Source organism: Mycothermus thermophilus, assembly GCF_041956435.1.
Source record: "Mycothermus thermophilus strain CBS 625.91 unplaced genomic scaffold VTJ04scaffold_6, whole genome shotgun sequence".
Classification (NCBI taxonomy): domain Eukaryota; kingdom Fungi; phylum Ascomycota; class Sordariomycetes; order Sordariales; family Chaetomiaceae; genus Mycothermus; species Mycothermus thermophilus.
In genome coordinates this window covers 392,158-414,122 of record NW_027191432.1, presented here as the reverse complement: position 1 = coordinate 414,122, position 21,965 = coordinate 392,158, and the positions used below count along the sequence as shown (strand labels likewise).

General features: G+C 55.3%; 8 protein-coding genes across 8 annotated transcripts; 3 read left to right on the top strand and 5 right to left on the bottom strand.

Moving 5' to 3' along the window:
• Positions 1–2,093: 2,093 nt before the first annotated feature.
• On the top strand, positions 2,094–3,708 carry VTJ04DRAFT_8553 (uncharacterized protein; the record flags this gene model as incomplete). The annotated part of the gene is made up of 4 exons (XM_069367003.1): positions 2,094–2,237; positions 2,337–3,104; positions 3,179–3,510; positions 3,576–3,708. The coding sequence occupies 4 exons, from the start codon at positions 2,094–2,096 to the stop codon at positions 3,706–3,708; spliced, it is 1,377 nt and encodes a 458-aa protein (XP_069215375.1).
• A 68-nt stretch (positions 3,709–3,776) lies between these two features.
• Positions 3,777–4,113, bottom strand: VTJ04DRAFT_8552 (uncharacterized protein; the record flags this gene model as incomplete). The annotated part of the gene is made up of 2 exons (XM_069367002.1): positions 3,777–3,811; positions 3,885–4,113. 2 exons carry the CDS (start codon positions 4,111–4,113, stop codon positions 3,777–3,779), a joined length of 264 nt encoding a protein of 87 aa, XP_069215374.1.
• Positions 4,114–5,954: 1,841 nt separating this feature from the next.
• VTJ04DRAFT_8551 (uncharacterized protein) lies at positions 5,955–9,640 on the top strand (the record flags this gene model as incomplete). The annotated part of the gene is made up of 3 exons (XM_069367001.1): positions 5,955–6,007; positions 6,064–6,578; positions 6,777–9,640. The coding sequence occupies 3 exons, from the start codon at positions 5,955–5,957 to the stop codon at positions 9,638–9,640; spliced, it is 3,432 nt and encodes a 1,143-aa protein (XP_069215373.1).
• Positions 9,641–10,297: 657 nt separating this feature from the next.
• On the bottom strand, positions 10,298–11,059 carry VTJ04DRAFT_8550 (uncharacterized protein; the record flags this gene model as incomplete). The annotated part of the gene is made up of 3 exons (XM_069367000.1): positions 10,298–10,629; positions 10,814–10,848; positions 10,932–11,059. The coding sequence occupies 3 exons, from the start codon at positions 11,057–11,059 to the stop codon at positions 10,298–10,300; spliced, it is 495 nt and encodes a 164-aa protein (XP_069215372.1).
• Positions 11,060–11,363: 304 nt separating this feature from the next.
• VTJ04DRAFT_8549 (uncharacterized protein) lies at positions 11,364–11,642 on the bottom strand (the record flags this gene model as incomplete). Its single annotated transcript, XM_069366998.1, has 1 exon — positions 11,364–11,642. The coding sequence occupies one exon, from the start codon at positions 11,640–11,642 to the stop codon at positions 11,364–11,366; it is 279 nt and encodes a 92-aa protein (XP_069215371.1).
• A 3,211-nt stretch (positions 11,643–14,853) lies between these two features.
• On the top strand, positions 14,854–19,111 carry VTJ04DRAFT_8548 (uncharacterized protein; the record flags this gene model as incomplete). The annotated part of the gene is made up of 3 exons (XM_069366997.1): positions 14,854–15,330; positions 15,436–18,992; positions 19,066–19,111. The coding sequence occupies 3 exons, from the start codon at positions 14,854–14,856 to the stop codon at positions 19,109–19,111; spliced, it is 4,080 nt and encodes a 1,359-aa protein (XP_069215370.1).
• A 574-nt stretch (positions 19,112–19,685) lies between these two features.
• Positions 19,686–19,961, bottom strand: VTJ04DRAFT_8547 (uncharacterized protein; the record flags this gene model as incomplete). Its single annotated transcript, XM_069366996.1, has 1 exon — positions 19,686–19,961. One exon carries the CDS (start codon positions 19,959–19,961, stop codon positions 19,686–19,688), a length of 276 nt encoding a protein of 91 aa, XP_069215369.1.
• A 364-nt stretch (positions 19,962–20,325) lies between these two features.
• On the bottom strand, positions 20,326–21,186 carry VTJ04DRAFT_8546 (uncharacterized protein; the record flags this gene model as incomplete). The annotated part of the gene is made up of 1 exon (XM_069366995.1): positions 20,326–21,186. The coding sequence occupies one exon, from the start codon at positions 21,184–21,186 to the stop codon at positions 20,326–20,328; it is 861 nt and encodes a 286-aa protein (XP_069215368.1).
• Positions 21,187–21,965: the final 779 nt, after the last annotated feature.

Sequence of the window (21,965 nt, the reverse complement as noted above, 5' to 3'; positions counted from 1 at the left end):
GCTCCTCTTGTGTACACAGCTGTCCTGATTTTTGACGGTTGGGAGGAGAGTCTGAAGATAGAGCAAAGACGGTGATGTCAGGCCAACAACTTGGGAGGAGACGAACTCTGCAATTGAGAGGAAGAACAGTCCATCGGTTTGAGACACGGACTTTATGCTACCCCATTCGGACCTTGAGCGCGTCCATGAACAACAAATTCATTTGACTCGCCGTGTGTCTCCAAATCTCTGTCCCAAACCTCCCAGGAACATCGCCGTCTTCCAGATGTTCATCCACTCTGCCATTCTGACCATGGTATCTTTGAACGCACATTGTGCCCGCCAGTCAACCTCAGATGCTACCATTGCTCTCACCCGTAGAATCCAAGCCCAGCCAGATGCGAATGCAATGGCATCGCCCAGCTCGAGGCCGAGCCAAAGGCCCGGAGCAAAAGAGGTCGGTCCACGGAATTTCACCGTGGCAATCTTGCCGTCGGGGAGTAGAGAGAAGAATGAACAGTAACTTACTCAGTTTTGTTTCCGGCTGTGTTGAGTCCTTTGAGAAGATGGACTGAACACCCTGCCCGGGGGCTGAGCGAGCGGTACTCGGGGACTCGGAGGGGCTGGGTTCTTGGTCGTCGAGTCCCCGAGTACCTGGTTCAGAATTGAGAGAAGAGAGTGCAGCTGGAGCAGAGGCACCTAGCCCAGCCCCCGGGCAGACAATATATAGAAGAGAGGAAGTTGAGAGGAGAGGTTGAGGATTGGATGTTTGGATATTGAGGTGGAAGATGATGAAAGGAAGAAGAAGAGAGGACTCCGAGGCCATGGGGGTTTGGCAGATTTTATAGACAGACATCCTTGGTCTGGGCCATTGGTCAAGAACTCAATATTTAGTTGGGGATGTGGTTGCTCATCTTCTGCTATCAAAGGCATGTGCCATCCAAAATCTTGCTCGCAATGACCCGATATGGAATTAAACTTGCTCATCTGACCACAAAAATTGGAAGTTGCTGTGTCCCATGGCCAGATACTGCGCTGTACTTCCCTCAGATGCTGTTCTCCTCAACATTAACGGAAAGAGAGATACATTGTGAATGTGTCAGTTGAGATCCACGTTGGGTTTTGGAGGCGGTACATGCCTAAGACACCCGAAAACCTTGAGTTTATCGAAACCTGGAACGCAGCCAATGCGGTAGATGGGAAAAGAGCTTGTCCATTTGTCCAGCTTAGCACCACAGGGTCACTGATACACAAAGTGTACACGGCTTTCCTGGCCCTTTGAGTTCACAGCAGCATATGTCTTCTCATGGCCCTGATGACAATGAGAGTATTCTAAGTTCCCTGAAGATGAGCGAGCGAAGAGAGTATCATGTCAAGCCTTTTGGCAAATGACGAGGCCAGTCAATGTTTAGGTTGACTGGCGGGCGCTGTGTGCATTCAACGATTCACAATCTCACTGGTGTCGATCTGCATAAAGGTTCAACATCGGTAAATGTTGGGGCTTAGGTATGTGAATAGGCTGATGGCGATAAAACAGAACTCTGGAGCAGACTTTGGTGACGAGGCACATGCAGGCAACTTGGACTCAAATGTCACTTTTGTTCTCGTCCTTGGGTAGAATCTGAGGTGGTGTGAGCCACTTCCATATCACATTTGATGGACACTTATCAGTGTGCGAACGGGATACTTTGTTCAGGTAACTTCGATCTTTCTGTTCACCAGGGGATGGACTTCTCAAAGGATCAATCTACAAAGAAGAGCTGGTTCGGGGTCTTGTACTTGAAGCTTACCTCAGCAAGCCATGTGTGATGCCCCACACAGTGTGCACGGACCAACATGATTTCCAGCCGCGTCGAGCTCCAACAGCTCGCGTCCAAGCAAGTTCGGCGGCATCGAGACGTCTAACTGCTTGGAAGAAAACCTTCAACCTGGAAGACAAAGCCCAACTCAAATCAACCCATTCAGTCGACACCCATCCTCCTTCAATTCCCCAGCCGTCTCCGCTCCGGCGATAGCTTCTTCGATCTCCAGACTCACCAATTGAAACATCCCCTCTCTGCCTCGACAATTCTACAGCCCCATCTACCGCTGTTTCGAGTCTGCACAAACCCACCATGGTCCAAATCAGCGAAGTGCGCGGCAACAGCCGCGATAATCGAACCGCCGCACACACCCACATCAAGGGCCTTGGCCTGAATGCGAATGGCATTGCTGAGAAGCAGGCTGCTGGTTTTGTTGGCCAGACAGCCGCCCGAGAGGTGAGCAATTCTGGAGGGAGTTGGCAGGGTGAACAGAAGCAGCCGCAAAACGTGTATTGTGTGTCGCATGGTTGGTCTGACAATTGAGAATCCAAACAGGCATGCGGCGTCGTCGTCGACCTCATCAAATCGCACAAGATGGCAGGGAGGGCGGTTTTGTTAGCGGGCGGTCCTGGCACAGGCAAGACTGCGTTGGCGTTGGCCATTAGCCAGGAGCTCGGCACCAAGATCCCCTTCTGTCCCATCACGGGCAGCGAAATCTACTCGACCGAGGTCAAGAAGACAGAAGTGTTGATGGAGAACTTCCGGCGGGCTATCGGGTTGCGAGTCCGCGAGACCAAGGATGTGTACGAGGGCGAGGTGACGGAGCTGACACCCGAGGAGGCGGAGAATCCTCTGGGCGGCTATGGCAAGACCATCAGCACATTGCTCATCGGGCTCAAGAGCGCACGCGGCCAGAAGAAACTACGCCTGGATCCCAGCATCTACGAGGCCATTCAGAAGGAACGCGTGCAAGTGGGCGACGTCATCTACATCGAGACCAACACTGGCGCCTGCAAGCGAGTCGGCCGTTCCGATGCCTACGCCACCGAATTCGATCTCGAGGCCGAGGAATACGTGCCCATTCCCAAGGGCGAGGTGCACAAGAAAAAGGAGATTGTGCAGGATGTGTCACTCCACGACCTCGATGTCGCAAACGCGAGGCCGCAGGGTGGGCAGGACATCATGTCCATGATGGGCCAGCTCATGAAGCCCAAGATGACGGAGATCACGGACAAGCTCCGTGCCGAGATTAACAAGGTGGTCAGCAAGTACATCAACCAGGGTGTGGCCGAGCTGATACCTGGTGTCCTCTTCATCGATGAGGTTCGTTGCAGTCTCCTGGCATTGCGCCAAATCCCACTGACGGTCAACACTTACTAACCTTCTGTGCTTCTCAGGCTCACATGCTCGACATCGAGTGCTTCACCTACCTCAACAAGGCCCTCGAGTCACCCATCTCGCCCATCGTTGTGCTTGCCTCGAACAGGGGTATGGCCACCGTGCGCGGGGCTGACGACCTAGTGGCGGCCCACGGCATCCCTCCCGACTTCCTCAGCCGCCTCCTTATTATCCCCACCCACCCCTATGATGGCGACGAGATCAAGCGTATTGTGCGCATCCGCGCGACCACCGAGGGCGTCCAGCTCACGGATGCCGCCGTCGACAAGATTGCCGAGCACGGCGTCCGGATCAGCTTGCGGTACTGCCTGCAATTGTTGACCCCGGCGAGGTATGTACCCATCAACAAAGGAATCACAGGTGATAGAGGTGTTTTTGCTGACAGTTCGAAAACAGCATCCTCGCGAGGGCCAATGGCCGCAGCCAGATCGACGTGCAGGATGTGGAAGAGTGTGAGAACCTCTTCCTCGACGCGCGGCGGAGCGCTCAAGTCCTGGCCAGCGAATCCGGCCAGGGTTTCATTCAATGATTCTGAGCTCTCGTATTCCATTTTGTCGAGAGCCCAAAGAGCTGGTGGCTTAGTCGCCTGTTCGTCCGTCACCTGGTCAGTTGGCCGGTCAGGACGAGGGTGTCTGTGGTGGAGGCCTGTCTGAGTCTCCGGCGCAAACGAGTCACATTTCATCTTTCTGCATGTATGATAGATACCTCTACGTAGAATGAAGGGCACGCTGGGTGGATGGGGCTGGGGGAAAACTGTTGTTCGTTGCAGGTCCGGGAGTCGGCGTGGGATGCTCGTTGATTTCCGTTTTGTTGGTAGTTCTTTGGGTTGGTCTAATGAAGCCTGCTTCATGTCGCACCCTATGCGACGGCGGGCACCCGTGATTTGACATGCATGCAAAGAGGTTCGCTGCGTCGTTGTGCATCCATGGTGCATTTGAGTTCGGTTTGAGCCGCTTCTTCTGTTTTGACGGCGCCCGTTTACTTGACATAGGTACATCCATCGGGCTGGGGCCAGCCTTTTGTGGACGTCAGACGGACCTCTTTCCAAACATCGCCCCTTGGCATGGCATGGTCAGAACAAGAAGCCAACATCCATTCATTCATTCAAACCATACAATTGGAAGAGAAAACAAAAGACAAGCAAGCAGTCCGGCAAGCAAAGCATTCAAGGGAAGCGAAACAAGGGCGATGTCTGTCCCGATTCGGCAGCCCTTTGTTCACCGTCCATTCATTCCAGCCGGGAACAAGGCATTTCTCTGTTTGAGGGTCTGGCATTGTCCTGACCGGCATTGCAATGGACTGAACTAGGCGAGATCGAGTTGGATTGGATTGTGGATGATGGGTAAGGTATGGATATTGATGGATTGATGTCTCCCATCCCATGGCATCCATCTTCACCACCGGAACTCCGGTCTCTCTCCGCCGGATTGTTTGACAACAACAACACCCACCTGACCCATCAAATCTCAGGCACATTTCCTTGAGTGGCAGGTCCCTGGACTGACGGCACCAGACGGCTGGTTTCGTGAAATTGATGGATCCATTTTTCCCATCCGCCGCCGCCGCCGCCGCCGCCCCGGGCCCCATTGCGGACTGCGAACGGAAGGTCTGCAAACGCCGCGAGACAAAGAACTCCTCCCGCCGCAGATAGGTAGGCTGCTGGCACGCCGCCCACAACTCCACTGGGTCCAGCGGCGCATTCCCGAGACATTTCCCCCCTTCTCCCCCTTATGGCTGGCTGGCTTGAATGAGGAGATGCCGTGCCGCTGATCCTGTTGATGTTGTTGCTGTTGCTCTTGACTTGCTGGCCTGCTGCCGCCGCTACTGCTCACTGCTACTGCTTCTGCTCCTGCTGCTGGTTGACAGGGGCAAGCTAGAGAAGAACGAACGATATGTGGGGAGGGGCAACACGGACGGACGGATAGACGGATAGACGGACGAACGAAACGCTGGAACCCGTCGCCCCTTTTCTTTGAACTGATGCCGCTGTCATCTCTCCGGTCCGGCGGTTCCCTTACAATAGCAGATGTGGGCTGCCAATGGGGGATTGAGGTTGAGACCAAGTGATGCAAGGAAGTTGAGGGTTGGGCTCTGAGCTGAGGTGAGTGTTTCTATTCACTTACACAACAACACCCTGCCGGTGAGCGCGCGCATATGTGTGAGAGCTGGGATCCCCCGTGGGGAGGGAGGAGGTATTGTTCTTTCTCTTCACTGGTTGCTTTGTCGGGGTTGTTTGAAGTGGTGGACGGGGCAGTAATAAGGAGATCGAACCTAAACCTAAGAAGGAGGAAGCCGTGGTGAATAGATCTGGCCACTGATAATAGGTGGGAGGGCGGACTTATACCAACAAAGGGAACAATCCATCCATCCAACCAAGCGCCAGCCGCACGGGTTCATTCTCCATCTCTCTCTCTCTCTCTCTTTCTTCCCCCTTTCCCTTTCCAGATTCTCGTCAGACTGCCTGTCTTCATCCCTCCTGGTCGGTGCTCGCAGACGGTGCCGAGCTTGTGCCTGTCTGGGCCATCCAGGGGAACATCGTTGTTCCATCTTGTTGTTTAGTATTGCTGGAAGTCGGGAACGGACTGCTCAGCTCTCGGTGTTCTGTCAGCTATTCACGTCCCTTTTGTCGTTAACAGTGACCTGTCGGGTAAGTCGACCTCATTTCTCATTTCCTTGTTCCCCTCCACCATAGCACTCATCAGAGACACATGGCGTCGGGCCTGACTCTTGAGAACCAAGGCCAACACCAGGGAGCAGTTGTTCCTCCGTCACAACATGGTTGGCTGTTACAACAAGACGCTTCCTTTGTATCACGCATCCTTCACTCTGTAAGACAGATGTTTTGTACCGCAGAGGAAACATAGAACTGACCGAAACGAGGTAGACCAGATACTGAGGTCGACTGGGCCCATATATCTGCGGCGACGAGGACAAGAAAACCGACCACAAGCTCAGCCATGGCTGCTGCAAGGCCGGCCAAAGCAGCAGCACAGACAACAGCACCGTCGGCAGTGCCAGCAGGCACAGGAACAGGAACTGGAACAGGAGCAGAAGCATCTTCCGAAGATCCATCCACATCCGATCCTTCATCAACAGCTGCTCCTGCTGCTCCTCCAACCGATGCTGGCGCCAATGTTGAACCATCGGATCCCGCTTCCACGTCATCTTCTGCTCACCCCCAAGCTGCTTCCACTTCGACAGCACCGTCGACGTCCAGCGATCTATCTCGTCGGGGAACGGCGAAGAGGCGCGTTGCGGCTATCGATACCGAGGAAGCCAACAGGCCGAGGATTGAGGATCTGTCTCTGACGACGCCTGCCTCGGCGAGACCGTTTGATTCGAGTGGAGGGTTGATTTGTCTTTGCGCTCCAGAGCCGAAGGTTCCGAGGCCGAGGAACGGTATGTGTCGTATGGGTTTTGTTATCTGTCTTGGTTCATCAGTGTTTGCGTATTGTTTGGGTTTGGAGTTGGAGTCGGCGTTTCTTACGCTCCTTTCTTTCCCTTCTTTTCCCCTTTCCCCTTCAGTTTGGTTCGAGGTGTCCGATGAAGCAGAAAGCAAACCCAACAAACAGCTAACAACAATTTGGGATATTTCAGCATTCATCTTATATCGACAACACTACCAAGCGCAGGTCGTCCAGCAACATCCAGGCCTCGCCAACCCCGAGATCTCAAAGATCATCGGCGAGCAGTGGCGAGACGAACCTGAGGAACGCAAGCAGCAGTGGAAGCAACTGGCCGAAGAGGAGAAACAACACCATCAACGAAAGTACCCCGACTACCGATACCAACCCCGACGCGGCAACAAGAGTGGTGCAGGACAGTCAGGTCGCGGTGCCGCTGGAGGAACAGGAGTTCCAGGCGAGGATCCCAGTCGCTGTCCCAAGTGTCACGGCCGATACATTGCCACGCCGCGAACCCCGTCCACCCCGTTTCCGACGCCGACCACCGCCCGACCGCCCCAGGCTCCGATTGCAGGCTCATCGCAGTCAGCTTCATCCTCACTATCATCGAGGACCTCGTCGCGTCCTGTCGACATGGGCCGCCATCCTCATACCCGCGCCAACCCACCCCCTCCGTCCTGGTCCGGGCCTGCTTCTTCCCCAATGCCGCCATCCTACAACTCGGCTGGCCAACTCTATGACATTCCTGAGAACCGACAGGGCCCCGTTTCTCCCCACGGATCTTCCAAGAGACGCCGATATAACCAACCCCCGAGTAGCGGCAGCAGCATCAACACCGTTGTTCATCCCGCTCCTTGCCCTCAACCCTCTCTGGCAGTTCCATCACCGCCTCTGGGCATGTACCCTCTTCCGTCATCTCGTCATCACAGCTACCCCTCTCAACATCCGTCCACTCCGATATACCCTCCTCCTCCTCCTCAGCATGTTCCTCCCGGCCCTTCGCCAGCTCCAATTTCCGCTGCCGCTGCGCAAACCATGCAACCCCCACCGCCCGGCCCGCCTTACATGCTCCCACGGAGCAGCCCGGGTCCCGATCGCATCCCGCCGACGCCATCATACTCGCGTTCTTCTTTCTCTCATTCTCTTCCACCACCAGGACCCGGCGGATACTCATCCTACCCAACTCCCGGCCTTCCTCCTGGACCTCCGTCCGGAGGTCGACCAAGCATCAGCGCCGGTGGGAGCAGCATCGGAAGCAGCCTCAGCATGGGCAGCACCAGCACCGAATACCCCCACAGCAGCTCTGGATCATACTATCACCACCATCAATCGCCATATCCACCCCCATACCAACGCACCCCGCATCCATCCGGAGGCAAGCCTGAATTCGATGAGTCCCTTCGCCTGCCTCCGCTACAAACACACCAGCTCGGCAGCCCGCATTCTCCAGAAATTGGAGAATCAAGTGGCATCAGCGCTAGCAGCGCAGGAATGAGACGCGGAGGCAGCGGGGTTTCCATGGTCGGGTCAGGCCCCAGCGGCGTCGGTCCGGGAGCAGCACCAGGTCCAAGTTCCGCTGGTGGTCCCCCTCCCATCGAAAACACGGGATCCGGACTTGGCCTGGGAATCCTCCACCCCACGGGGCCCGCGGGGTTCCAGTCTTGGTCTTCTTCCTCCTCTTCGAGCCATCGTCCACCTGCCGCCAACCACAGTCCCAACCCTGCCCAGCGTGAGCATGAGGCTTTGGTCATGAGCATCCCGTTTGTGAACAAGCTGCGTGTGCTGGGACGGATTAGTCCGCCTTTGCGGACGGGGGTTGGACGAGTACATGGAGGAGGCACGAGCAGGTTGGAACGCGGCCCGGTGATTGCGATTGAAGGACCAGACTCGAAGTTAGTGAACGCTGTTGCGGTGGTGGTTGAGCGCGCGATCAAGGAGGCGGCGCCACCTCCGGTGGATGGGACGGGTACCTGGGAGGTGAGGTGTTGGGAGGATGACGGCTTGGGTGGTGGTGCTGGTGGTGATGCCGGAAGTGGCAGAGATGCTACCGAGGGGAAGGACGGAGAAGACGTGGTCATGGCAGAAGTGGGAGCCGAGGAAGACGAGCCCAGTCGGCATCAGCGCCGTGGAAGCCAGGTAACCACCCGTGCCAGTATCACCACCGCCACCGCCGCCGGCAAAGAACCCGACATCATCAACAAGGACGGAAACCCGTTCGTCACTTACCTCCACACCATCTTGAACTGGCACGCCAAGTCGGCCGAGATCATCCAGTTCGTCACCGGCAACGACACTCCCACAACAACAGCCATTCGAACAAGCTTGGCATCCACACCCTCCTCGTCCTCAATTCCGACACCAACTCCAACCCCAACAGTCGCCACTCAATCTCAATCCCAACCACAACCACTGCAACAGCAACACCACCAACAACGGCATTCCACATCCACAACAGCATCAGCCACCACAACCTCCCAGGAGACCTCCGAACGCATCAACATCAGCACGGTGAAGACCCCCAACCCACCAACATCCAGCAGCGCAAGCGACGACGTGTCCCCTTCCGCCGTCAACATTCCCACCAACCAAAGCAACACCAAAAACAAAACCCTCCCCATTGCCCTCCTCCCTTCAGGCTTCTCCCTCACCCTCTCCGACCGCTTCGCCTGCTCCGTCCCCATCACCGACGCCTATGAAGCCGTTGACCACTGGCAGTGGATGGCCACCCTGTGGCGTGGGATTGTTGGGGCGGATTTGGTCGTGTACGTCCACTCTTCCGCCGCCACGGATGGAGGAGAACGCGGCGCACCTGGTGGTGGTGTCTTGGGGACGGAAACGAGTGGGTCGGTGGAGGTTAGGAATGCGAGTTTGATGGTTGTCAAGGTACCGCTTGGGACTGCTGTTGCTGCCAATATTGAGGGCCCTCAGGGAGTGGGAGCAGTTCTTTTGGATGACAAGATTGAACGCAGGCTCGGGTTCGAGGTGGTTGAGTGGGTGAGGAGTGGAGGATGGGTGACAGGGGAGAGGCAACGGTTGGCATCGGGCTGGGAGTATTAAAGTACAGTACCTACTTACCAGAGGTTTCAAGCACTAGATGGTGGGTAGATGTGGTGTCAGTACTCTGTATGTAGGAGCTACCTAGTTCTCACACCTCCCATGTGTCGTGTAATGAAACAGCAATGAATGGAGAGACATGTTGGAAAATATGGATGTTGACAGTGGCAGAGAACGGATGCTGCATAGTAATAATGTCTTGAGGTTCCACGGGTCCATCAATTGACTTCGCATGTAAGATGCTTAGACTACGTCAAGTCTCTTTATCAGCATGAGGATTCATGTCAATCGAAGAGGTGGAGGCACCATGAAGGTCAGGACATGATACCAAGACACCCACGACTTTGGTGTTCACCTTCATCTATTCATTAAACGAACACATCACAAACTCCAGACTTCCTACAGCTAACCAAACACCAAGACAACATGGAAAGCACCCGTCAAGTCCCATCCGTCGACCAAGATCCAATTCCCCGGTGGGCTTCTGGTTGGGACCAGCACCGGAAGTAGAGGCCCGCGATGAAGTCTACGAACTGGTGGAAGATTGGCCAGTAGCTTTGGGTGGCATGAACAGCGAATTGATAAAGCCCTGGCGGACTTTGACCGTGGAGGGCCAGACAAAGAGGCCGTACCCGACGTCGGCCATCGATTTGTCATCTGTTACTTGCTCTTGGTGATGTTAGCGGAAGCCGGGCGCGGTGTCTGGGGAGTGGTGCCCATGCTGATGGGTACGGGATTGTTAAAGACGTACCAGGCATCAAAGCCCGGAAGGAAGCGGGGTTCTGAAGAGAGGGTTGTTGTATTCCTCCTTGACCTGATGGTGGTTGGTCTGACGAAGATTCCGTGCCCAGGTGGGCAGTCGAAGTATTTGATGCCGTTCACTGTGCTGTCGTTTTTCCAAGTAGCGTCATCGAGCTCCAGGCCAACCCAAAGGCCCAGGGAGAAATTGGTCTGCCCGACGGACCGGATTGTGGCCATACGGCCGTCTTGAGCTGGGCCAACGGCTCAGTGATAAGTCAGCCATTGAGCTGAGCTCCGAGAGGTGCTTCTAGCAAAACGCAACGTTAGTCGGCATAACGAATCGTAAACGCATGATAGAACAGATTGTGAGTGAAGTTTCTTGATACCTATTTTTAGAGCGTTGTGATTGTTTGGAACGTGCGTGTTGTTCTGTACGAGCAGTCGTGGTGATGATCTGCGTAGTCTGGGCTCTTGGTGGGAGTTAGTGGAAGCCGGATGCGGTGTCTTGGGAATGGTGCCATGCGAATGGTCTGGGATTGGAGCACGTATATACATATAGGCGACGAGGCCCGCGCGTAAGCGGGCGAGGCCGTCGAGGACGGAATACGACTTAGGAGGCTTAATAAAGGGAGGGTTGTTGAATTCCTCTTTGACCTTGATGGTGGTTGCTGAGGCTGCCATCTGCGAGTATGGCCTCGCAGCTAACACACAGCTCGGCGGAGGATATGTTGGCGGACGCTTGCTTCGAGAAGGCAACGGCAGACATGTCGACACTGGCAAAGTTCGTTGGTGTGACAGCAAACAGTAACTTTCGTTGGATCCAAAGCTGGAAAGTGTAATCGTTCGCGTTGTATTGGAGCGTTGTTTCTCTCGTTCGCCATGGTGATTTGTTGATCTGCTCCTGGTGAAGTTAGTGGAAGCTGGGCGCAGTGTCTTGGGAGTGGTGCTCACACAGGTGGGCATAGCGTGGAAGACGTCCCAGGCATCAAAGCCCATGAGGAAGAGGAGGTGGGCTGAGAAGTGCATTGTTGTGCTCTGGTTGGACCTTGAGCGTGGTCGGACGGACGAAGATGCCATGTCCAGGCGGACAGTCGAAGTATTTGATCTTATTGACCGTTCCATCGTTTTTGCCAGTGTTGTCGTCAAGTTCCAGGACAACCCAGAGGCCAGGAGAGAATGCTGTAGCGCCGACAAAGCTGATGGTGGCCAAACGGCCGTCTTGAAGCTGGGCCTGATGGCCCACGGTCAACTTTGCCATACTCATGTCGTCAGTAACCTGGACCTAAAAGGTAGCCTGAATCCCCGACGTGATGGGGAGAGAGAATTGTGAATGGTTGTGATAGCTTTTCAAAGAGGTCGTCGAGAGCAGTTTCTTCGTGTGCTATAACGAAGAAAACGCTGGAAAGCGTGTTGTTCGTAGCAGTCGAGCAATCGTAGTGGCGATCTGTGTGATCTGGGAAGGGGAAGGAGAGTTTTCGAGCGTCGTTATAGCTTGTTAACTTGAATATCCACATTATTAGGTTGGTGATGAAAGACGAGGATGGAAGTGTGGTCAAAGGGTTAAGGAGGGGTAAAAGAAAAGAAAAAGAAAAGAAAAAGAAAAGAAAAAGACAAGAAAAAAAAGACAAGAAAAAGAGAAAAGAAAAAAAGAAAAGAAAAAAAGAAAAGAAAAAAAGAAAAGAAAAAAAGAAAAGAAAAAAAGAAAAGAAAAAAAGAAAAGAAAAAAAGAAAAGAAAAAAAGAAAAGAAAATAGAAAAGAAACAAAAAGCAGAGAAGAGAAGAAGCAAAGAAAGAAGACAGATGACTTACTTCGGTTGTGACTTGGGTTCCAGGTTTTCTGCGTGGTGGAAGTGTGGTGTGGAAATCTATCAGGAAGTTGATGGAGAGGAGGATAACCCGGGGGCCGGGCGAGCCATATGAATTAATGGGTTCAGGGTAAAGAAATGGCAAATGAAAATGATGCAAGCTGCGGAGGCGCGCCCGGCCCCCGGGTGTATGCTCATTGCGAAGAATCGGGAAGAAGAGTGATTGAGAGGGGATGGTTGGAAGAGGCAAGGTGTTTGGATGTTGTGACAGAGGACGAAGAAAAAGAAGAACTGGGAGATCGAGGGAAATTGAGCCGTCTCTAAACACAGACCTACTTCCATCCATGGGCGATTTGTCAGCATCTCAAAAGTTGGGACAGTTGGGGACGTCCAAGTGGAAGTCGTCAGAGATATCCGGTTTGTTGAGGGCATGTGCTGCTCGCATTCTAGCCCAAAGGTGCCCAGTTGAAGGAAGGGACTGGTTCATTGTTGAACACCTGACGCGACCAGAAGGGAGGCTTGAGCAATTTCTCCATAATCGCACCAGAAAATGGCACGACTCGAGGCTTTATTCTTTTCTGCCAAATGTCTGCTTCGAGGCGAGGGATGATCCAGAGAAGGAGATGCTTCCATGGTTTAGTTGACATCACATCTCGGCTTCCAGCCTGATGAGAAATAAGCAATGGTGGATCGTGCGATATAATCAATTTCTCCCTGGAAACCACAGCCCTGCCGCAAACACGGTACAACGATGGGAACTGTCAAGGGTGTACGTATTTGTTGTCTGAGATCCATCATCATGAGGTAGATTCACGAAACAAGGCCGCCCAAACAGATGAGGTTCTGACAGGGAGAATGGATAGGCCAGATGGCATCAAAGCAGGATGGTCTGAGGATGGAATCTCGAGCCTTGTCACATTGGCTAGATCTTGGGACTCGGCCACAGTATGTGGGAGATCTGATCGGGAATTTCGCAGCGAAGATCAACAATGTCCACAGCGGCCTCTCTTTCTCACTGGTTGTTGCCCTGAGCCTCCCTGAAGTGCGGAAGCGGAGAATGGTCAAGGGATTTGATTTTATTTTTCCCTTACTGCGTAGGGCATCTGCATTCCATAATTCCGGCATTCATCCCACAGTATGCGAAGGCACACAAACCGTTTCCCAGCCATCACTGTCGAAGAGGGCCGTTGGATCGGGTTCTCTCCCATGGATTGCGGCTGTCATCAGATGGACCCAGGACCATGCCAATCGGGATGTTCCGAGCGATGCGAGCCCGATCTTGTGGGCTGCAACTCCATCCTGCAGACGCTATCAAACCCGATTGGTGGTTGAGCTGGTTCTGGGGGTTGTTGGAGCCTTGGCTCGTTGCGGGGCGGGCCGCCTGCGGAGATCTCACTATCTGCGACTTTGCAGATGGATGTGCCCTGGTTGCTGGATCCCAAATGCGCAATGTTTCCTAGGTGGCAATGCAGATGATGGTCGGGTCTGACGGTTACCCTGGAGTTCAGAAGCTGGTTGGAGAAGCTGATAATCACATGCAAACGACAACATCACATGCACGAACCCTGGGCAGAATGGCTTGATGGAGAGAGTGGTGGAAGGATAGAGAACTCCCGTGGCCCCTCCAGTGTGAGCTTGAATCGAGGGATCCCAGTCAGCGGATTGGTTGATGGAGAGAGTGATCGAACACCAGAGAACAAGGCGCTCCGTCTCCAACGGCAACTGCACCGACAATTAAGATGGAGCACAGTGTTTGACAAGTCGCGTCTCCGGGTCAACTTCCATGCTGACCGCGCCTTGATCTGCACCCCCAAATCCGTGCATGATGTTTGTAACCCATCTCAGCCTTGCAGCTTGTCAGCCTTGCCGGCATTGACCCCAATTCTTGGGCTGCAGATGTCGATCACGCGAGTATGCCATCAGGAGCATTTCAGTTTGGAAAACGGAAAGAAAATCATGGATTTCCTGGGTGCGGAGCCTAGAAGTTGACACCAGAACTTGCTTTGCCATCATGTTGGGAGTTTGGTGATGTTAATCAACATTCATGATCTCGAACTCCTGGACCGTTGGTTAGACTAATCGTCGTATTGGAGAACGGCTCAAATGCAGCCCAGGAGACCAGTAAGCCAGGTCATGGACATGTGAGTAGCTAAGAAAGGGTTGCTCAAGCAAGATTTGATTGCCCTGTTCCTTCACCAGTTGCCAGCATGCTGGCCTTGCGGGCAAGGCTGAGCAACTCGTTTTAAGCGATCTTGAAGCACTCTGGCTGCGTTTGGTGCCATGGGATAATGCGAGTATTATCCACCAACAAAGATCTGCATCATGCTCTGTTCCGTTGTTTTGTTGGTGGGAAAACTGTCTTGGCGCGACGCGTCGAGGTGGGGAGACCCGCCGGCGTGGGCACGTGGTCACGTGACACTACCCTCCCTTTAAATACCTCCGGGATGCGTCGCGTCCGAGCTCTCCTCTCCTCCTTCCTTCCCCAGATCACACAGATCACCACGATTGCTCGACTGCTCGTACACACAACGCGCTCTTGCTCAACGCTTCCAGCACACAACGCTACAAAGAAGTTTCCATTGATCATTTTGACATCTACTTCATCAACCACCTTCCACCATGTCTTGGGTTCAAGCTCGTGTTTAGGAACAAGTCACTGAAACCACAAGCATGGCCGAACTTACCGTGGGCCGCCAGGCCCAACTTCAGGACGGCCGTCTCGCTGTTATACGCTTTGTTGGCGCAACCGCTTTTTCTCCCGGCCTTTGGGTGGGTTTAGAGCTTGAGGACGACACGGGCAAAAACGATGGCAGCGTCAACGGCGTCAAATATTTTGATTGCTTGCCGGGACGCGGCATCTTCGTTCGTCCAACCGCGCTCAAGCTCCGACAGGAGCACAATAACCCTCTATTCAAACCTCCGAAGCCCGTCAAGTCATCGTCTACGACCTCTCCCGCCTCCTCGCGGGCCTCGACGCCTGGTGCGGCGTCCAACCCCAAGCGCACCAGCACGGGCACCACGCCCAAGGCCCCACGCCCGACTCCTACCACCAACACCACCACCACCACCACCACCGCCGCCAAAACCTCCACTTCGACCGCCACTAGCAAGACTTCCGTTGCCGCTGCCACGACCGCTCGCGGCAAGGTAAGACCTCCCTGTCCTGTATCCCATCTGGATGTGTCTCCCACAGACGCGTCGATCAGCCAATGCCTTGAGTGTGGCAGTTCACTAACACAATGCGTCTTCCAGTCTCTCCCCAAGCCCAGCATCTCGATCCCCTCCGCTTCCATGAAGGCGGGCGCTTCCAAGACTTCAGCGATTCCGTCCAAGGCCATCAGCAGCCCTACGCGTGCTCCCGCCACTGCTGCTGCCAATCGCCGCACTTCAGCTCCGGCCAAGCCTGCAGTTACCAAGCCTCCGACTTCGAGATCGCCTTCCTCTGGGTCTCAGTCGGGATCAGACAAGCTTCGCTCGGCACTCAAGAGAAACAGCACCAGCAGCTCGGGCTCCGATGACAGTCTTGCTGAAGATGAAGGCGGCTCGCGCCAAAAGAAGTCGGTCACCTTCGCCTACCCGCTTAAGGGCGCTGGGGCATCGACCACGGCTTCCACCACAACTCCAACGACCACTTCCACCAACCCTGCCGCCACCACTCCCGCCACCACTGCAGCGGCCAAGCAGCCTGTCACCACCCCTGCTGCCGCGCGCCCTGCGGTTGACGCTGCTGCTGCCAACCGCGAGATCGAGGACCTGAAAGCCAAACTCAAGATCCTCGAGAAGAAGCGTGCCGAAGACCGCGAGAAGCTCAATGGTCTCCAAGACCTCAAGAACGAACGTGACCGCTTCGAACGCATCATCCAGACCTTGCAAGTCAAGTACCAGGGTCAGGGTCAGGAGCTCACGGAGCTCCGCAAGCAAGTCCGCGAGGCCAATGACAAGATTCGCGAGTTTGAGGAGCGCCAGGCCGATCTCGAGTCTGCTCTCGAGCTGGCCACCGTCGATCGCGAAATGGCCGAGGAGGTTGCCGAGACCTACAAGGCTGAGCTCGAGACCGCCAAGGACAAAATCGAGGTTCTCCAGCTCGAAGTCGACCTCCTCCGCGAGGAGAATGCCGAGCTTAGCAAAGGCATGTCTCCGGAGGAGCTCGCAAGCACCGGCTGGCTCCAGATGGTCAAGGAGAATGAGCGCCTTCGCGACGCCCTCATCCGTCTCCGCGACATCTCGCGCGAACAGGAAGCCGAGCTCATGAGCCGTGTCAAGGATCTCGAGCAGGATCTTGGCGAGTTCGAGACCATCAAACACGAGCTCGAGACCGCGAAGGAGCAGTTGGCGGTTAAGAACGTCGCCATCGACGAGCTGCGTGAGCAGCTCGACGCTGCTCGCGTCCAAGACGACTATGTCGTCCGCATGGAGGAGGCTGCTCACATGATGCAAGAAGAATTGAAGAGAATGAAGGCCAGCCAAGAGTACCTGGAGGAACTAGCCGCCATTAATGATGAGCTCGAGGCAAACCACGTCCTGCACGAGAAGGAGCTCCAGGAGGAAATCGAGATTAGGAACACCATCATCGCGGAGCAACACCAACAAGTCATCCTGCAGCAGAAGGCCAACCAGGATCTCGAACAGACCATCTCCAGCTTCCGCTCTCTTGTCGCCAAGCTCCAAGGCGACCTGGAGGACATGCGCGCCTCCCAGGCCGTCACCGAGACCGAGGCCGAACGCCTGCAGGCTCACACCCGCGCCATGGAGAAGCTCAACAGCACACTTCGCAACTCTGCCCGCGAGGCTCACTCCCGCGCTCTCGACCTCGATTTGCGCCGCATCCAAGCCCAAGAGGTGGAGCTTCGCCTCGAGATTGTCACACTTTTCCTTCCCGACACTTTCCACTCCGTCGAGGAGTCCGTCGCCACTTTGCTGCGCTTCAAGCGCGTCGCCGCCAAAGCCGATCTCCTTTCAAGTTCGCTCAAGGAGCGTTTCACCATGCCGTCTGCTCCTGGTGACGATCTCCTGCTCGTCATCCAGTGCGGCGCTCTCATTGATTTTACGCGCGTGGCATGCATGTGCCGCCGCTTCGTCGACGCCATTTCGCATTGCAGTCTGGAGCAATTCGCCAAGTTCGCCACAGCAGCTGCCGACCTGCAGCCTGTCGAGAAGCTCCTTGACAGATGCATCGACAAGATTCGCACCGATCGCATCCTCGAGGAACGCACGCTGAATTCTGAGCTTGCCAGGACGCTCCAGCTGCTCACCCATCTCGGCGAAGTTCATCAAGCCACCGGCCTGCCTCCTGTCAGCCAACTGCAAGTGGAGGCAGCGATGGCCGTTTGCCAGCTCGAATGCTCAGCTTTGGAGCTCTCCGCCGCCACCACCGTGCTTCACCGTGTGCTGGGAGAGAAACAAGGAGACGAGCTTGCCGACGCCCTTTTCAAGAACCTCGATGCTGCTATCTCCCAAACCCGCAGCGCAAAGGTCATCATGAGCAAGACCTCTGAAGCCCTCAGCGAAATGCGGGAGCGATCCTTGTCCCCCAGGGCCGACACTCTTGAGGCCTTCCAACAGTGTGAGGCCGCCACCAAAGCACTCTACGGAATGGCTAAGGACATCACCGTGGCCGTGTCCGAATGCATCGCTCATGCAGACATGTCCCTTCCATCTGTTGAGGACATCTGCAGGGCCGTGGCGAAAGCCGAGGCAGGCGAGGATGCCGCTTCGTTCACTGATGGCTCCAAGCCGTTCGCCATCTTCCTCGCCAAGGTTCGCGCCGCCTCATCCCAAATGGCCGATCTCCGGGCCATCTGCACCGACCCCACCCAACTTGAGGAATTCGAATTGTGCCCGCCTCCTTGGATTCTTTCTAGCGAGGAGCACAAGGAGCGCATGAGGGCCCCGAAACTGTTTGAGGCGGAAGTCAAATTCCTCAAGTCCGAGGTGGCCAACTACCGCCACGATCTCACTGTCCGGGAAAGTGAGCTCGATACGGCCAAGCTCAAGATCGAGACGCTCGAATCGCGCATGCGGGAACTCAAAGCGCGCGCCGCGCGTCTCACCGAAGTCGAAACCCAACTCGAAGCTGCCAAGGAACGCGTCACGACCCTCACTGACCGCGTCGACAAGCAGAGTGCGAAACTCCGGTCTTTGGAGCTTGAGCGTGAGAAGTGGCAGCAAGTCGCCAACATCAAGCTCATGGCTGCGGGTGCCGAGACAGCGCCGGGTGCCGCAGCAACCGCGGGCGCGAAGGACGCACGCGTCATTGACTCCGAGCAGGCGAAACTTCTCAACGCTAGAATCGACGAAGCTCTCAACATGATCCGGTACCTTAAGGAGGAGAACCGCCGCGCGCGGATGACACACACCAACTGGCTCCAGGAGTCGCTTGCCAAGCTTCCATCGACCTCGGAGCAGCGCAAGGTCTCGGCCGCTAGGGAGGCTAAGGCCGTCCTTGGTGAGCTGGTCAATCTTGCCAGCAACGCGTCCATCTACGACATGTCCGCGCTCCCGGCCGATAAGATTGCCTGGAAGCCCACCAAGACCACACCGACGTACCACGCCGCGAAGCAACTCGAGGACTTTGCCACTTGGTCTTCGTGGCAAGACGACACCATCGAGCGGCTCGAGAGCTTCAGTGTCGTTTCCATCCCCGACTATTCTGACGACACCGTCAAAGACAATTCCTTCCGCGCCGCCGATTCGGCAGCGCGCAAGAAGGCTTCGAAACCCATCGCCCGCCTCGAAATTCGGGTGGCCGACATCGACAATGACGAAAACTGCACACCACGGAGCATGGCAATCGGCGCTCCAGCCGACTGGTATGCCATGGCGCCCTTCAGGGGGCGTGTGTGCTCCGTGACGTGCTGAGTGCTGACGGGAGCTGGGATGCAGTGCCACCGGTCCGACCGACAGGGGACATGGCAAGGTTCTCGCCTAGCTGGAGAATTCCTGCCTGTGAACGTCGACGCTACCGGACGGTGACGAACACTGACCACGGGGGCCGCGGGGCCCATGGACTCTCGGGGCTCCGGCCAACGCCCTGAAAGAGATTGGGGGTTTGCTGTTGTGTTTTTGCTTTTGCTTTTTTGGATTATTCTGATGTTTTGTTACTGCTTTTCTGTTTTTCTCTTTTGGTTCTGGATGACTGACGGTGCTGGGGACGAAGTGATGAACAGGGCGGTCTTTTTCTCCGTTCTTTTCTTTCTCTTTCATTCTTATTCTCTTTTATTCCTTTTCGTCTTTTTCTTACAAGCGGATGGGGATGGATGCATGGGCGGGAGCGTTGCTTGGGAAGTTTGTTCTTGTTTTCGTTTCAAATGCACGGGACTGATGAGCAGCAGGAGTCGGTTTACCCTTCCCTTCCAGCGCATCGCAATGGGCGGGCAGGGCGGGCGATCACCTGTTTTTCTTTTTTTTTATTCTTATTCTTTTCTTTCGAAGCGGTCGGAATGCGGGAGTGGAGGTGGCGAGGACAACGGTTCAGTGTTTCGATGGAGCGGACGGCGGGGAGGTCAATGGTGGCTTTTGTTCCAAGTGGTTAGAGGTTGGGAGGATTGGATTGGGATCATTGGTATGACAGCGGGCTGACTGGTCAGCCAGAAGCGTCGGGCTTCCGCCGCCGGTTGCGAGCGATGACGATCGAGGGAGGAAGGGATGAAACATGGATTATTGGTACGGGATAGTGCCCAGTGGAGGATAATGGGTTGACGAACGGATGGATGGATGGATGTGTACATGATGAGCGCTGGCTTTTGGATAGAGGCATTGGGGGAGGGGGGTTTGTACATAAGGGCATTGGGCGGCAGCGGCGTTTAGGTTTTGGGTCTCATTCATGATACCCCTGGGTTAGATGACCATACTCCAATTCATCATTGTTCCTCATACTTTTTATCTGTGCCTTTGTGACGTGACTTTTGTGACTGGGGATGTGGCGACGACGAGGTTGATGGATGCGGGATGACGGGGCTATGGGGATGGATGGCGACGTTGGGGATGGTAACAACCGACGACTTCTGATCACATGGCACGGCAAGCAAAGACGGGCAATGACACTACGGACAGAGACTAAAACTCTGATGACCACCAACGACGACAATGGCAATGTTCCATTCCATCTAGTACTATCCGACCACCGGCCTGACCATTCTATTTCTATTTCCCCTTGCCCTTCTTCTTTCCCGACCCCGACGAGCCACCACCACCGCCGCCACTCCCGCTGGGTCCAGCCCCTCCGGCAGCAGCAGCCAACAAGCTCGCCATGTCCGGCATACCTCCTCCTCCAGCCCCGCCAGCCTGTTGCTGTATCTCCTTCATCATATCCTTGAAGAAGTTCTCGCTGACCCCTCCGCCCGTCATAGCCGGGCTGTAGTACGGCAGCAGCTCGCCCATCTTCCATCCCCTCGGCACGGCGGGACGCGGCCAGGGTTTGGTCGGGTCCTGCATGGCGGGGGGCAGCGGGGCGCCGCGGACCTGGATGCGCAGGGACGGGGAGGCGTCGGTGGTCGGGTGCGCTTGGAGGTGTTTGGCCACGAGGAGGTAGAGGTGGTGTTTGTTTTTGATCTTTGTCGCGCCCGGGATGGAGGAGGATTGTTGCTGGTGCAGGCGAAGGTTGACCTTGACGCGGCCCGGGTTGGCCCAGTCTTTGGGATGGAGCTTGCCGGCCTCGAGGACGGAGGGGAGGCGCAGGGCCGCGCAGGCTTGCACGATGTCGATGGCTAAGGGGTTGGCGACGGCCAGGGAGCGGGGGACACGGCGGCCTTCGGCGCGGGACCGGGTCCGGTCGAAGTAGACGGGGTAGAGGCATTGGTAGGATTTGAAGGCGCGCTCGTCGGTGGTGGTGTGCATTTGCATTGGAGGCGGCGGGCGGTGGGGGAGGGGTGGGTGTTGTTGTTGAGCTTGGGAGGGTCCGGTGGTGTTAGTTGAGGAGGCGATGAGCTCGTCGATGTCGCCCTCGGGGGGGTCGGACATGTCGACGTCGCTGTCGGAGACTTCTTCGACCCGTGGGTGGGACATGGTTGCGGATTATCGAGGGTTGAGGTCGAGGTGGTTGAGGTGATGCAGGTTATTGTGGTGCTGAAGAAGGTGATGAAGTCAGCATTCAAGCAGTGGGTTGCATGTGGTGTGGGGCAAGGTGGGAGGACATGCCCAAGTTGATATGGCCCGTGCACGACTGAAACGACCGACGAGAGGAAAACCAGAGCGCGGAAAGAAAGAGTTGGAATTGGAATTGGGAAATCGAGGGAGCAAATGGACAATTCTGACGTCTAATTCTTTTTGCCTAAAGAGGAACGTACATCCCTGCCTGGTTGAGGAAGCCACTCCAGAACAGCCAGGTTCCTGGTCAACATACCTATGAGCTTCGCCTGCCACTTTCTGGACATCTCAGGTGCCTCTCCTGGGCCACTGAACCTCGAGCTGTCAGGACCTTTTCTCTTTGTTTTTTATTGCTTTTGTTGTGTCTTATTCTCGTATGCTCTGTGAAAGCCAGTATAGCCCGAAGAGGATTCGGCAGGCTGAAGACTTATCCCCAAGAGCACAAGAAATCATAAGAATGAGGCGACTGCGTCAGGTCTCTTGCTTGGGAATTCCCTGTCTTGTTGCCTTCAGGACAATATATTGCCCTTGTTGGCTGAGTTTCTCTGGGATGGGACTCGTTCAGCGACGACAACAGTGCTCACAGGTTTGATAATATGTATTGATGATGTCGGCCGCCAAGTAAACGGGTTGTCATCTGCGGTTGTCCACGCTGCTGTCTTCGTTCTATTCTGTTTCCCCCTCTTCCTCCTCCTCCT